Genomic DNA, 16,892 nt, shown 5'->3' with positions numbered 1-16,892 from the left:
TGCATTATCTGAGTATACATGAAGTATTTGGAAAATAATGTTGAATAACAAATAATCAATCAACATAGTGGATTCTTTACTATTCAGTCAATACTCATTTCTGATAATTTGGTATTAACAGAAAAAACTAAAAATTCATAATTCATCTACTGTCAAAAACAAATTATAAATACTGATTACAAAACAAGAAAATCATGAAAAATACTTAAAGTTGTCAAATTGGTTCTCACATGACCTTGATATTAGTGAAAATTAAAACAGTTTAAAAATATGTCGCCCAAATTAAGGCATTTCTTTCTTTTAATTAAAAAATCTATACAGCTATTTTATCAGAATTCCCCTTAAACATTGGTAATTAACCCAAGGGAATTGAATTTACATTAATTAAAATACTTTATACTACTAAAATGGACTGTAACTAACTGTAGCTTTTTCTTTAAATATATATAAACAAACCTGGTGCTTCAGAATATGTTGGGAAAGGGGAGGTAAACCTCTTGTCATTCTTTGCTTTCTGGTTTTCATTACTACTGTTACTGACAATACTGCTGTAACTGCTGGATCGGCTACTACTGGTCAGTGTTTCTGGACTGAAGCTTCCGGTCACTGTCTTGTTAAACTTCTGTTCAAAGTTAGATGTCTGGATGGACAGTTCGCTTAAATCTCCTAAAACAGAAAGTATCAACCTCACACTCCGGTATCTTACAGAAAGTTCCACCAGAAGTCTAACACATTGATCCGTCTTATTTAAAGACTGATTTATAGAATTTTGTCTTTAAACTGAAGTCTACCTCTGCAGATTCAGTAACATGTATTTTTAATTAATAAATGGTTTTCCCTGCACTGAAAAACTATATCAATATAGCCACCGCTAGATAAAAACAAACAGCCCACTAGCCCCTATTGCAAGTTAGAAAAGTACCTTAAAGGTGTAAGTGATTGCAACTTTAGATCGCTTTCTTAATTTAAAGGCAGTGACAAAAAAAAAAGTAATTTTAACTGATTGGCAATGTATATTCACCTCAGCTACAGTTCTATAAAGAAACCATTAACAATGGAATGCTAGAGAATGACCTTATCTTCAGCCATTTTTTAACCTCAATTAGATTAAGTTGAGAAAAAAATTCGTAAGGGTTCCGCATAACCCAGTGTCTCGCCTACTTTTTCTGTTAATCGCAGGCTCAACAAAAATGAGGAAGTAAATCAATAAAAATATTCCTCTTGATACTATCTTTTGATTGTAAGAAGCTTCTGTCCAAGTTTGGTAAAAATACAGGATAGTTTATGAATCTAATAAATGTTTAAAAACTTTAACTGCAAACTGAATGTAATGTTAACTGGAAGAAAACAAAATTTCCTTCTAGATACATGTACTAGCATTTGATCATAAACAAGCTTCTGTCCAAGTTTGGTACAAATCCAAAATAGTGTAAGAAAGTTATAAAAATTTTAAAAACTTTAACCACAGAGTGAATATGTTGTTTCCTGGCAGAAAATCTAAGTCCATTTAAAAGTAAAATACGGAAAAAGTGGATTTATTTTTTTACAAAATTTTCTTCTAGATACTAGCATTTGATCATAAACAAGCTTCTGTCCAAGTTTGGTACAAATCCAAAATAGTGTAAGAAAGTTATTAAAATTTTAAAAACTTTAACCACAGAGTGAATATGTTGTTTCCTGGCAGAAAATCTAAGTCCATTTAAAAGTAAAATACTGAAAAAATGGATTTATTTTTTTACAAAATTTCCTTCTAGATACTAGCATTTGATCATAAACAAGCTTCTGTCCAAGTTTGGTACAAATCCAAAATAGTATAAGAAAGTTATTAAAATCTTAAAAACTTTAACCACAGAGTGAATGTGTTGTTTCCTGGCAGAAAATCTAAGTCCATTTAAAAGTAAAATACGGAAAAATGGATTTATTTTTTTACAAAATTTACTTCTAGATACTATCTTATGATCATAAACAAGCTTCTGTCCAAGTTTGGTACAAATCCAGGATAGTTTAAGAAAGTTATTAAAATTTTAAAAACTTTAACCACAGAGTGAATGTAATATTTCTCTGCAGAAAAACTAAGTCCATTTATAAGTAAAATACGGAAAAAATGGAATTTTATTTTTACAAAATTTACTTCTGGATACTATCTTATGATCATAAATAAGCTTCTGTCCAAGTTTGGTAGAAATCCAGGATAGTTTAAGAAAGTTATTAAAATTTCAAAAACTTTAACCACAGAGTGAATATTTGTGGATGCCGCCGCCGACAACGACGACGCCGACGGAATGTAGGATCGCTATGTCTCGCTTTTTCGACTAAAGTCGAAGGCTCGACAAAAACCACCTAACGTTGATAAAGACTCTCATCTTGTATATTAAAAATTGTACAGTACTAGGAATAATATTTTTCTTTATACATTTATGTGTAATAAAGTTCTAGAATTTAAAAATGGTTGTTGTTATCCCACTTCTGTTAAATATATTTTTATATATCCAAACCAGACAAAGACTAGGTTTAAAAGCTATGGCAATCTATAACAGAAAAATAGCGAAAAACAACTTATCACAAGTTTAAAGATGATTGATAAATTTTCCTGAGATCACCATGCAGAATAGAATGTTAGTTAGGAATTAAAGGGAAATAACTTCTAACTCATGCAAAGGACAACATAAAAAGTTTTAAATGAACAAAACATACTATAAATTATAAGTAAGTGTGTATGGAATGGTGCTCTATGTGTATTTATTGCACAAAATATTCTATTCAGATTTTATGTGTTTTATAGAAGCAAAAATATCATAAGCATAGATGGGTTCGAACAAAGGTCATGCTGGTTAACCTATGAATTAAAATAAACTAGATTTTTTTAAATACAGAAAATACAAAATAAAGTATATAAAAAAAATCTGTGTCAAACCAGTAAAGTTGTCATTTTTTTTACGCTCTTAATTATAATATATTGTATTTAAGAAATGTATCTGCAGTCAAGGTGAAAAAAATAAATAATTTAACATTAAATTCATGTTATATCAATCTGTTTTGATTTTGTTTAATGCAATACGGACACGAAATAAATTTGTGCAATGTATTTTTATCTGAATTAGTACTCCAGCAAAAAATGAAGATATTACAATATTAAAGTATACCGTACACTATGCTTATAAAGTAAAGATGAACTTTTTCATTTTATTTTCAAACCCATCAATACTTTAAATTTTTATGTAGTGATTAAGTATTATGTGTGATTATAAGAATAGTAGAGCTAACCCGGTGATTCGTGATTCGGCATGTCCCACACGGGCTGGGTATCTTCCCGTTCACTCCCAGACGAGCTGTCCTGTTGCCATTTGTTGACACCTATACACAAACACAATACATATAAAGCTTCCATGCCAAAAAAAATTGAAAAAGTTAAAAACTCAAAAAAATCAAAATAACAGGAAATTTGAAGATGAATAACAAAGGTATAGCTACTGATGGCATTTGAAATGGAGAGTTAACTTTAAAAATAGTTTAAATATAGACACACCTTTCAGATCATATATTTCTCATAGTGCCTAAATAATACATAGTGCTATAGCAGGTATGTCATTATACCATTGGAGCATCTGGCAAAGGAAAAGTGGAACAAGTGCAAAGCCTGGTAACGTGAGTAATATATTTGACATATCTCTTTGTATATCTTTGATTGTTTTTCAAACAATTTTTTTTTAGCACTTACAGAAACTGTTATAATTATGCAATATCTCTCGCATACAACTTAGAGAAATTATCGGCAGTTATCCAAGGGGAAAATCCCTTTACAGCTGAATACACCAAAATGCCTTTGAAAATGTGCAATTTCCACCTCGGGCGGGGCTTTGCTCTTTATAGGTAAAAATTCATGAAAATTAGACACAATCCATTACAGTATCTCCGAAAACTTTCTTTAAAACGAACCTTTACTTAATTCTGCAAATCTTGGTGTTTTGATTCTATCTAAATGTCCCTTTATATTTAATTCCAAAGAAACTGAAGTTTCATATCGAGGAAGACTAATATCATGAATACTGATCTACTTATTGAGAACTCCAACCATGTACAATTAAACTGGTTCTTATGAGCAGTTCAAATATACATCAAGTCTGGACCATACGTTTTGTTGAAAAGGTGTATATGTGGTGTGGTTACTTGGAGTGTGAGCAGGTGAGCTAAGGATATATCATGTTAATATCTTGAACAAGGATAAAAATCAATATGTAAATAAATCCATCAGCAGCTTAGAAACATTTATCCATTTTTTTTTTTAATCATTGACAATAATTTAATATCTATAAAATTCAAAACATGCACACAAAAAAGATAGTACGGCCATAAGAAGTCATATGAAATACATCAGATTTCAGATTACATTGAACATTTAGTATACATATGGGAGAAAAGCAAAGCAAAGCAGAGATAGAGAACACAATACAATCTAATTCTACTACAACCCTCCCCATTAACATAATTCTACACTTCTTGTATAATTTGCAATTTTGTAAAATGCAATAAATCTTAAAAGTAAATGAAACAAAGTAATATAAATAGATTCAAAAACCTTGATGAAAAAAAATATGATATGCTTTTAAAGTAGTAAACACAATTTAAGAGTGGTACAATGTAAGACAAATAACAGAGTAGCACCTAAAGGCAAATATCTTGAGTATAAATATTTCAAAGCGCAAAAATCAGAACAAACAGATGGTTTTATCTCATACACTCTAAATATATTTACACTTTTACTTTTAGGTGTAAGAACTTGTTTAAGAACACAACAAGAAAACAGAACTGCAAAACTCGAGTCATTTTTCTAAACTACTGTAAATTCAGAAATTATTGCGTGCATTTATTATTGCGATTTTGTCATTTTAGACTAAAATGCGATTCTAACTTTTGCGATATTGAGAAAAATCCTGTTTAATTCATATAAAATATTTCAAAATTCGAGTTTAAATTATTGCGATTATAACCCTGTCGCATTTTTCGCAATAATAAAAACATCGCAATAATTTCTGAATTTACAGTAAATCTTTTGTGAAAATTATTTCTCAATTTTTGATAAAGCTAATAATAGTATCAAATGTAACTTGAGAATGATGACTTCTGTGTAGAATTCAAGAGTCTCTAAGGCAATGGAAATTACTTTTTCATAAAGGACCTGATAGATAAATAAACAGGGATACATTCCATAAAGTTTTGCATGTGCTTTCTGGTTTTGAAGATGTCAGACACTAATGTAGACTTTATGTAATTGTGCATAATAATAAGAGGTGAATAGGCTATATTTATTCGAGAAAGATTATCAGTTTAAAAATCATGATGCCCTGAAGACCTGTTAGAAAATCTTAACAGGCCAAAATTTCACAAGAACTTTTTCAAGTAGTTGTGGGTTTCAGTTAAAGAATTGAGACACTGGTGTAGATCTAAGATAAGTGTGCATGAGATTAGGACATGGAGTGCTTGTGTATATTTTGAGTGAAGTGAATGTTATTACCATCCAGTTTGTCAACATTTTCAAAACTTTCTTCTGAAAATTGGTAAAACTTTGTTATAAGTGTGAAGATAATAAACTGATTTATTTTCCTGGGGCATAACTTTCATTTTTACATTCATTTTATTTAATTATTTGCTACTTGCATCGAAAAAGCAAAACCCTTTAACGAGTCACATTTTGAATTACAAGCAGGAAAACTGATGTTTGTTCATTGCTGTTGTTGTTGGGTTGCTATCTAAATGATATATACATGAACTTTACTTTATTTCATATGAATAGTTCAAAAGCTCATTCTGTCATAATGTGATTCATGAGAAATGCACTACTTAAGACCCACAGTAAAACTCTCGGCACTGGTTTGGCTGTGCTGGATGTATAAATATACAACCTAGTCTAGAGATAGTGGGACATTAAATCCAATGTCTCATATAGGATAAGATCATGCTCTCTGCATGTTAAAGAACTTTTGCAACAACTTTCTGGGGGGTCCATACTCCATAAGTGGTCTGTTGCAAGGCAAAATATTGTGTCCTTATCCAACATAACATTATTCCAGTGGCAGCCCAAATTTCTGCCCTTCATCCCAGCCAACCTACCTTGCAGAACCTCCCTATTGTATTGTTAATCTGTTCTCCTTCTGAATATTCATAGAATATTTGCCACTTGTCATTTAGCAAGCAACCAGTGATCAATTAATCCATATTTTCACTACTTCATATAATAATTCAGCTTGGATGTTGTAAGACTTTACTTGTTTTATTTGAAGTTTTAATATGAAACCATAGTAGCAAATTAAAAAAAATATATATAAATAAATTCCTGTTTTTGCACATTATCATAGTTTATAAATCCTATCCTTTATGTTGTTGCTTGTTTAGTTATTGCAAATTGAATGCATTATGCTTTTTTACAGCAACAATTTATCATTAACAAATTAACAGCTATTCTACGTAAGTATATTCAGCAGAATTCTATTTAGTTTGCTTCTTTGTTTGTTTCCTCATGCATTACAATTAAAATGTACACATCATTTGTCCAAACTCAGCAAATCTTTCTTGAACATATGACTGTAGCATGGCTGTATATGTTTACACTTCAAAACTAATAAAGAAAATCAGCATCCAAACTATTGGGCTATACTAGAAATAATTGTATTGAGAAAATCAAGGTGGTAGATTATGGTAATATGTAAGAAAAGGTTAGAGAATAAGCTCTACTTTTGAAATTGACAACAGGTTTTCGTTTATTAACTAGGTGTAAAAAAAGATGGTGTGTCTGTTTAGCAAGATATACATTGCTTAGAAAACGATGAGCTACTATTTGGTCCTAAACAAAAAATTCAAGAAAAGCCTTAACAGCATAAAATTTAAGTCATGATGATCCATCTGTTTAAATAAAGTTTGAAGTGCTTTAAACTATTGACATAAATCATTTCACTGAAAAAGATAAAGAATTTTTTCATGAAAATTATCCCTAACAGTGGTTCCGAGAACTAACAGTTCATTTTGTTTTGCCCACACTGTGTAAGGGGGAAATATAATCAGCAATGCTTGTTTGATTGTATCAAACTTTTGAAAATTAATTTGATGATCAATCTGCACGTGGAAAGCACATAGTCTCTAATCTTAAAGACACTGCATAACCACCCAGACATTCTCATACTATCATTTCTAAAGTAGCCTTTAAAAAGATTAGGTAATTCTGCATTCTAGCTTGCCTAGCCCCTGCTCTTACCTTTTTTCTTGTTATTTTTATTTTTTGTTGATTTCTTGGATTTATTTGTCATATCCTGGGTATTATTTTTCTCTTGTTTAGCATCTGGGTTGTAATCCAACTCGTATGTTCTGAAAATAAACACAAATCTTCCATATAAATAATAATTTTTTATCTAAAATAAATTGATAATTGTGATTTAAAAAAAAGAAAAAAATTTATTGGGAAAAAAATTTGTGAATTATAAACATCTCTAATGATCCATTTAGTACACAGTCTAACTTATGAAAATGACAGTGGTAATTTGCTTTGTTATCAGTTGAAATAAAACACCATAAGTGTTATCAAATATAGGAAGAATATATGAGTATAGTGCAATCAAGCTGTTATTTTAAATTATAAATGTCTATATATCCTATAAAGCCCTTACATTGAGAAAATTGAGCTTTTTCTTATATTTTGCAATAATTACATAGCACGTATGTTTCACTTAATTTTGCATGTGTTATAAGGGTCAAAACAATCATGTAACTAAAATATTTGATTCTTCATAACCCAAAGGAGCACAGAACCAGGACATCCTGTACTTCTATGACAACAGTGCCGGTTGCAAAAGAACTTCAAAGCAATATAGATGAAATAATAAAGAAAAGAGTGAGAAATCATTTATCTTTCAAATACAGTAAATATTTGCTTCACACGATTTTCTAACAACATGTAAGAACATATTATCGGACTATTTCACCTTTGATTTGATGCTCGTTGACAGTGCATCTTTGAACGAAAATAAATAGTCACCTGATCAGTAAATTTACTGATAGTGTTCTATTCCTTATTGTCACATTGTGATTGAGTCTAGTTTCTCGTGGTGGAGGATGCACTACATAGCAGGAGACACTTACCCTGTTGATGCATTAAGATAATCGTATTCAGACTCTCTGTTTGGAGTTAATCTGATTTCCACATGGTTTGTTTATTCAAAAAAAAATAATTGATTAATGATTTTGAACATTACTAAAATCAGCTGCCTCTGAGAACATCAATATGAAACCATCTGAATGTTTTCATGAATTAGACTGTAGTGCTAAACATTGAGAAATGAAAATAAACTTAATGTTTTAAAACTATAATACAACTGACCACCTCATGCATTTTCTATCAGACAGACTGAACTTATCAAAGCAAAGCTTCATTGTAGAGCAGTTTCAACTTCAGGAATTAAAAGTAAAGGGATTAATACTTAAATGTTTGGAAATAGTGCAATCCATTAAAATAGGGTCCTCAATAAAGTGACATTTTTTTGGCTGTTAATAGAGGGACATGATTTCCATATAAGACAGAATAAAGCAAGTGCACTATATAATTTACATCTAAATAAAAATGAACACTATGTTTTTTAATAGTTTATAAACCGTGTAGTACAACAATTAAAATGGAACTGGGTCCACTTTCGATAAGCAATAAGAAAATAAAATCCCACAATTAGAAAAGAAATGCCACTTTTACTTACAATATACCAAATTTGTTAATAATTTGTACTACGCTGAAATAATACAATTTCATATACAAATAAAACACAACAGAGTTCAATATTTACCTGAACTGTTTATATGTACTTACTATATATTACTAAAAGCAAACCTATTATCAGTGGTTGAAATTTAAGTAAAATCTTATAGCTTCTGGTACTGAGGATTCATTTATTTTCACGGATTGTGGAAAAGTTGTATTTTCGTAGATATTTGATTTCATGGTTTTGCCAAAGTCTGCATACAAGCCTATAGAAAGATTTGTACATTGTTGGAGCCAAAGTCTGCTTACAAGCATATAGAAAGATTTGTACGTTGAACCTTTAAAATCGTGGTTTACTCTTACCAACCAATTTCACGAAAATTGGAATCCAACAAATAATAATGAATCAACAGTACATGTAACTATTTTTTACAGGGAATTCAAGTTAACTTTTATATCTGATTAATTACGCAATAACATGTTACATACTGTGACCAGAACTGTGATTTTTTTTCATGTATTCAACAGTTGAAATGGGTATGTCTTTTTTCAAGAAATATGTAACTACTAAATGATACTGTTAGTATTCAATGATATGTCATCTTGCTGATTCTTTTCTCAAGGTGCATATGAACATTGTTTGTGTTTAATGCCACTTTCACTCTTTCAGCACCCTTGGCTATTTCATGGCAGCCACTTTTTATTGGTGGAAGAAGCTGGAACACCAAGAGAAAACCACTGATCCTTGGCAAGAAAACTGGGAGTCCTTTTAATTATGATCAGAGTCGTCCACAACTTACTCACAATGAGCAAGGTTCAAACTCATTACCAGGCTAGTGATCAGGTCAGATGAACTGCTAAAACCAATTAACCATCAAACCCCTTTATATTGTTAGATTACCTCAATTAGTGTTATAACTTTTGGAAGTTAACTTTTGAAACTTACTTCAATGAAATTATAGAGCAAAAAAGAACAAACTTCCATTCTACCTAATTCAAACTTGTTTTCATTATATTTTCATTGAAAATTACAAAAGAAATTCAAACTAAGTTACAAATAAATCTCCATGGAAAAGTTGGTGCAACAACAACGATAAAATACAATGGCTTAGAATGTATTTCCTTCTTACCTAGGCTGTAAAATATTTCCACCATTACATGTGGCATCTTTAGTGGAGGATTTAATTCTGTTATAAGCCTTGGATTTTGATGTAACTTCAAAGTCCTCGTCATCGTCATCAACATGTCCATGTGAATGGACTGGAGTTTTGGACTTTTTCTTTGATTTGGTTGGTTGAGGGGGAGGAGGCTCTGGTGTAGATTCTCTAGCACTTGAACTCTACAATATTATAAAAAAAATAACATTTTTTTTACCTACAGTTAAATACATAATTGTTATGCAATATTTTGTTTGTAATGTTCATTATGATTAGATAGCACCACAATTTTTAGGGCATCAAATCCCATGTTTGATGTTCTGATATGTGTGCAAGGGCAGACGTTTGAGACTGATTTAAAAATGTATCAGAAGATTTGTGGGCTTAAATTTTTGAATTGATTATCTCAAATATCCACTTACTGGCTCAGCTAGACCATCACACGTAAACTTAATAGAAACCATGAAATCGGCAATTGATATCCGCAAGTCTTCGAATACAAGAATGTTGCAGATAAGAATTTCACAACACATTACCAGCTCAATTATTCAAAATGTAGACAGTGTTTTCAGCTAAGTCATCTGGTAAGGTTGAAAGTTTGATGCTTAAAAAATTATAAAAATGTCTCAAGCATTAGTTTGAAACTCTGTTCAGGACTTCATAAACATGGTTGCTGTCTCTCAAATTTGTTTTTTCGTTTCAATTTTCACATTTTGTTATGTTGGGCTATTTAGTAGCTGACTATACTGTAAAGGTTTTGGCAATTGTTGGCTGTATGTTGACCTATAGCTGCTTACATTTATCTCATTTGGACTCTGTTGAAAATTTGCCTCATTGGCAATAGTACCAAATCTCCTTATTTTGTATATACTCTCAGAACAAATATATAGTTCAAGACCCTAAAATCGTAATCATAAGTCAGAAACCTAGTTACCTTTTCATCCCCATCACCATTAGACGATTCAGTGGTTGTAGAAGACGTATCGTCCTCTTGACTTATTCGGGAGACAAACACTGGTATATGTAAACTTAAGTCTGTCTTGTTATTATTGTTCTTCTGTTTTTTCTTTGATTTTCCTACAAATTCAACATTCAAAATCACATTATCCATGAACAAAATATATATGAGATGAATGGTACAATACATAAGATAAATATAGATTGATTGATTGTTAGTGTTTAACACCACTTCAGCATTATTGGCTATATAATGGAGGCTAGTGAGTTAAGTATAAATATAGTACATATGATTTTGAATTTGCTTTTTTCTGAAATTCTAAAGCAATATCTAGTTGCCCAGGTGTTCAAGCAGTTGCTCTAGTCATAAAAAAAAAAAGAAAGCCTTGTTTTTGTAGACTAGCGCCTAGGAAAAGTGTAACAGAAATATCTTTTTTACATACAAATGGACAAGGTGAATGCAATATAGTCTCTACTCTTAAAGTGGCTGACATCCTTTATCTACATTTATAACAACATGCAAATGAGTGGGGATAATCATTAAACAAATTTGCAGAAAAGCATCCATTTAACATGAAATATTTGCAATACAAACCTTCGTAACTGGATTGTTGTCTTAGCTTTTCAGTTGTTTCTACATCTGTTGTCATGGTAACAGGTTTAGTTTTAATATTATTTTTACTGTCATGGTTATTTAGTTTCGAGGAAACCTTTTTGTCTACATGGTTTAACTCTTTGCTAACTTTTCTGTCATGGGTAAGTTGAACCTCTTCAGCACTACTCTGACGTTTAGCTGCCTTTGTTCGCTTTGACTTTTGCTGCTCAATGGATTTCTCAGAAATTGGAGGTTCTACAGGTTTACTTCTATCAATAACACGTGTAGTTTTGTTTTCAACATCTTTATCCCGAGAATTCTGACGGTTTATTTTTGGTCTGCCACGATTTGAAGGCTTCGGGGCAAAAAACTTCTTAGCAACTGCTAAAAATGTTGTGAAGAATGACTTCTCCTCTGTAAGTTGCTGTTTTTCTTCAGTAAATCTGTTGGTATGTCCATTTGATATTTCTTTGATTGGTAGAGTGATATCAGGTGGTTTAGTAGGAATTAAAACCTTCTTCGGTTGCACCGGAGTATTATTGTTATGATGCAATCCTGCAACTTGTTTTAAATCAAAAACTTTGGATTTATCGTAAGGATTTTGGTTAAGTGTACTATTTTTAACTTTTCGACGAATAATATCTGCAACAAAAATTCTATCAGCTTCAAAATAAGCAGCAACTAATATGCAGAATAAAAGGAAACCCATAACACAAGTTATTGAGTAATATAATACTGGTTCCCAGTTAGGTCTGGGTAAAGCAGCAGAACACTTAGACAGGGTATGAGGTGGAACTGTAGCTTGTAATGTATAATTTGCTGATCCACCCAGGCTTGTAAAAACTGTTAAACTCCGTCTTATTCTTGACATTGTAAAATCAGGAGTAAACCTGTAAAAAGAAATAAAGCTGTTTATATGCTAATTTTTCCACATATTTTTGTACAAATACAGATGTGGAAGATCTTAGTATGTGAATATAAAGTTTGCATTCCCTACCAAGATAATCTGGCCTACAGTCTACTAGTTGACACAAATGTTTTGCTCAATTGAATAGCTACTGCCATTTTTAAATATAAAGTGTATTTGTTAATATGATGATTTTTGCTGTAAACACTACTTGTTTGTGAGTAAACAAATCGTATCTATACATATTTGTGTTGTAGTCCTATGTTTCCATGAACAAACAACTTAAGTTACATGCAGACGACAAAAAAATTTTTACATTTGTAAAGTGGATAAATATTTATGACTATGTTAAGGTACAGAAATTTCTACGAGAAAAAAATAAACTTTTCTTGGATCTTTAGACAGACGGTGACCTACAGTTTTTAATTTCTATGTCATTTGGTCTCTTGTGGAGAGTTGTCTCATTGGCAATCATACCACATCTTCATATTCTTTGTGTGTATATTTTAATGTTTATTTTCATTTTAATAATTGTTAATAATTTCCATAACCATGGTTAAACAAGAGATGTTTTTAGCTTATAAGTCCTTGCTAATAGTCAACTTGTTTTAACCCTAACAATACTCACGCTATATCTATTTTTTTACTGGAATTCGGTAATAATTCAAAACCATCACAGTCTAATACTTTATAACCATATCCTTCACAAGGAGAATTATTAATGGCATAACCATGCACATAAAATGGTAATTCTCCCGTATTTTTTAATGTAAATGATCTTCTTACTGTAAAATTAGGAATGGTATTTTTTGTTTGTTTCTTTCCTGAAATGAAAAAAAATATTGCGTTTAAAAATTTATGTCCTGTTCTATTTTTCATTCAAACATCAACAGAAGTTACATTATATAGAAAAGTCCACCCATCTTTATGAAGAATATAAAATGTAGGGATTAAGTGATTCGTTAATATAAAGAAGGTAACTATTCAATTAATCACATAATTTACAACAAATCTTTACGTTACTGTGGATTCATTATTATTCGTTGGATACCAATTTTCAAAGATTTCTTGGATACCCAGAATTCCAATGTCAAATGAAAAACAAATTTTTTATAGGAATTTATGCAGAATTTGGCAAAACCAGGATATCAAATATCCCTGACAATGCAAGTTTTCCTCAATCCACTAAAATTGATACCCACAAAATAAATGAATCCACAGTATTTATTTTGTTAAATCTATCTATATCAGCCATAGCCTGACAACCTCCTACAATTTGAAGATTATGCCACAGAAGGATAACTAACATCAAGACAAAAACAGATTATTGACAATGTTGAATACAGAAAAGTGAATATAACAAATGTGTGATAGGTTTAATATGTAAAGCTGAATTTTAAGAATTTGTTTGTCTTTTTGTGGAATTAATTTGTGATTCTTAGTATCAATTGTGACAAGTGCAGATTTATTTTGTTTATATCCATCATACTGTTAAATCATGCTGTTTGAAAACTAGAATATATATTGGATGTTACGATGTAAAGTTTCCTGGTAAAACTTACGATCACAATTTTTAAGATGTTTTTCTGTCATATCAAACTGTAATGGTATTCCAGAGCCTGGTTTTTTATTACTAAGTTTCATTTCTCCTCTGCCACCCTGTCCTTGTACGACTATTGCATCTATTATTGTTAAATTATTTCTGAAAACAAAATTTACATTATTAAATTTTGCAATTGATTAAAAAACCTTGTATAAGATATTCCATATCTGAATTTTTACTGATGGGGTTTGCCAAAAAAAAACAACCCAAATCAACAATTTTCAAATTTATCAAATAATATGATAAACAAGTAAAACTGTGAGCTACTGCTCACTGATGATACCCCCGCTGAAATATTTCGGTAAACAGGAAGTTGTTGAGTGATGAATCTGAAAACGCATCACACTGTGTAACTTACTTATATAAACCCTGAAACCAAATTTCAGAAATCCTTGTCAAGTAGTTCCTGAGAAAAATGTGACGAAAATTTTCAACTCGGCTATCATGTGTAAAATAATACAAGTGTTCGGTAAACAGGAAGTTGTTGAGTGATGAATCTGAAAACGCATCACATGGTGTAACTTACTTATATTAAACCCTGAAACCAAATTTCAGAAATCCTTGTCAAGTAGTTCCTGAGAAAAATGCGACGAAAATATTCATGGGACGGACTGACGGATGGACTGACGGAAGGACAGACAGAGGTAAAACAGTATACCCCCCCTTTTTTAAAGCGGGGGTATAATTATATGTATTCCTTTTTAGTATTTATAAATTCTGAAGTCAAGATACTGATATTCCATAATAAGAATTTTTCCATTTTCATAAGTTTAATATCTGTTCCCAAATACATAAATTTCACTTGAAACATGATTCAATGTTTGATATTATATAGTTCATCAACACTTCTATGAAAATTGGTAAATTTGGCTTTCTTTGAGACGTATAAAAGTCTGGAATATTGGTGATATTTCGACACTAATCTTTTAAGCACATACCTGATGAGTATTAAAGATGTCCTGGAGATGTCATCACGAGGCTGGAAACCAACTCGTACTTTGACTTTAACCCCAGGCTGTAGGACGGTAGTTATACTGTGTTTATGTGGTTTTACTCCAAGAGTACTTTCTATGTGTTTTCTAAAACCAGGGACAGGATTCTGTGGATTTGGCTAAAATAAAATTCATAAGGTGTTAATCATTGATTTAATGGTACTCTCTTATAGAACCCCCTACAGATAACATCTTAAAAGGGTCTTCTGGATAACCTTCTTACAAAGTGCCTTTAATGATCAACTTCCTCCTTTTTTTTAAGCCCCTTTGAGAGAGGCTACCTCTCTAACAATAAAGTTTATAATGAAAATTTGTCTGAAACAATAATAACTTTCAGCTTAGAAGTGTTAAATAAACAGACATTTTTTTCAAGATGGCAGTCCTCAATTTGGTAGCATCTTACATGATATATTGTTGTGTTTGGTCATACAAATCAATTTTCAGTATAAAATTGAATTTTGTTACATCATGTTGCAAAACCATCTTTGGTTATTAAACAAATAAAGATTCCCATAAAACATGTTTTGAAAGAAAAATAAATCTCTTTCTGTTTGGCATGTGGGTATAAATATTTCTATACTCAGAGAAATTTCTTTAGATTTTCAACATGTGAGCTCTAGATATCAATATCAAAAACTTAAAGAGTGGAAAAATATAAAAACTTATAAGTAAACCAGATAGAATTTGTTTATCCAATATTTTTATTTTTTTAGTCTTTCTTGTGAAAGACCTTTATATGTTCATATAGTACTGAATGGTGCAGTTGCCAATGAAGCTGACATCACTATAAAATTGCTACAATTCACATCACTTAAAATTACTATCTTTTTATTCTTCTGAGGTCTGTTAGACAATGGGAAAATAAGATTACATGATTTAAATAGTTAATGACAGCACATGATACTTAGAAAAGAGTAAGAAGTATATAGTTTTAACAACATTAGTTAACAGATTCATAGTAGCATAACAGATTCCCCATCCAGCCATGACTTTTACAATAGACCTGAGAAACATATACATATATGCATCAGTGCAACCCAACAGTCCATATAAGTGCACCTCTTTACATGTTTAAATCATCTTGTATAACTGACATGCAATAAGATATGTAAGAATCTAGCTTTTATTTCAACATACAATGACATTACTAGAATATGCTTCTTACTATCTAGCATTAAATCAAATCTGCCATGAAATATTTTTGTTTCCATGGATTGAACATGTTCCTGTTTGTCATGGAATAATACATTTCAACACACAAAATATTTGTTTTTCTTAAAATTTTAGGATGCAAGGTTTGCCAATCGTTAACATATTTGAAAGTTTACTATTGAGAGTCAATAAATGTCACTTTCCATGCAACACAGATATCGAATTTGTTACTGAAATCATTTTACTTAAAATAATAAATGTTAATGTATAATGTCATTAGACAAGATTGTCTTTTGAAATTCTATCTGAATGGCTTGATCAATAAGCAGCAAATAAATTTATCACATGCTGTGAGTTTACTATTTTCATTGGAATCAATTTTTTGTGGATTTAAGAAATATTTTATTTTCATGGATACTTGATTTCTTGGGTTTGGACAAATTTTTCCATTTTTATTGTGTTGGAAGACTTAAATTTGTGGTTTCCCCCATACTCAGATTAAGAAATCCACTAAGGATATAAACATACATGGGACCAAGGGAAGACAACTTGAATTTAAAATTGAGAATGGAAATGGGGTTGTCTTTATGGGTGCATATGAAATAAAATGCTGTACATACAAGTTTTTAATATATATCTCCAAAATAATTTCTATGTGTAAAATACACATTCTTTTCAATGTGCCTTGCCTGGGTACGATGTAATGTATTGATGAAGCAACAGTAAAGCACTATGAATAATTATAATGAATCCTTTATGAACAGTGAAATTGTTTATAATAAAAGATAACAC

General features: G+C 30.8%; 1 protein-coding gene across 9 annotated transcripts in view; it reads right to left on the bottom strand.

Moving 5' to 3' along the window:
- The window catches only part of LOC127715067 (transmembrane protein 131-like), a 96,839-nt gene that overhangs the window by 14,884 nt on the left and 65,063 nt on the right, over nucleotides 1–16,892 (bottom strand). For 7 of the 9 annotated variants that reach the window (XM_052221083.1, XM_052221084.1, XM_052221086.1 and 4 more), the window contains 10 exons: nucleotides 14,895–15,067; nucleotides 13,916–14,055; nucleotides 12,982–13,177; nucleotides 11,447–12,336; nucleotides 10,829–10,971; nucleotides 9,868–10,076; nucleotides 7,247–7,356; nucleotides 5,513–5,545; nucleotides 3,265–3,354; nucleotides 457–666 (listed from right to left, as the gene is read on the bottom strand). In XM_052221083.1, coding sequence (XP_052077043.1) covers nucleotides 457–666; nucleotides 3,265–3,354; nucleotides 5,513–5,545; nucleotides 7,247–7,356; nucleotides 9,868–10,076; nucleotides 10,829–10,971; nucleotides 11,447–12,336; nucleotides 12,982–13,177; nucleotides 13,916–14,055; nucleotides 14,895–15,067 — 2,194 coding nt within the window. The remainder of the gene's footprint in view (nucleotides 1–456; nucleotides 667–3,264; nucleotides 3,355–5,512; nucleotides 5,546–7,246; nucleotides 7,357–9,867; nucleotides 10,077–10,828; nucleotides 10,972–11,446; nucleotides 12,337–12,981; nucleotides 13,178–13,915; nucleotides 14,056–14,894; nucleotides 15,068–16,892) is intronic. The other 2 variants (XM_052221087.1, XM_052221089.1) reach the window with 2 other exon arrangements.

This window comes from Mytilus californianus, unplaced genomic scaffold (genome assembly GCF_021869535.1).
Source record: "Mytilus californianus isolate M0D057914Y unplaced genomic scaffold, xbMytCali1.0.p SCAF_9, whole genome shotgun sequence".
Taxonomy (NCBI): domain Eukaryota; kingdom Metazoa; phylum Mollusca; class Bivalvia; order Mytilida; family Mytilidae; genus Mytilus; species Mytilus californianus.
This window is presented reverse-complemented; position numbering and strand designations above follow the sequence as displayed.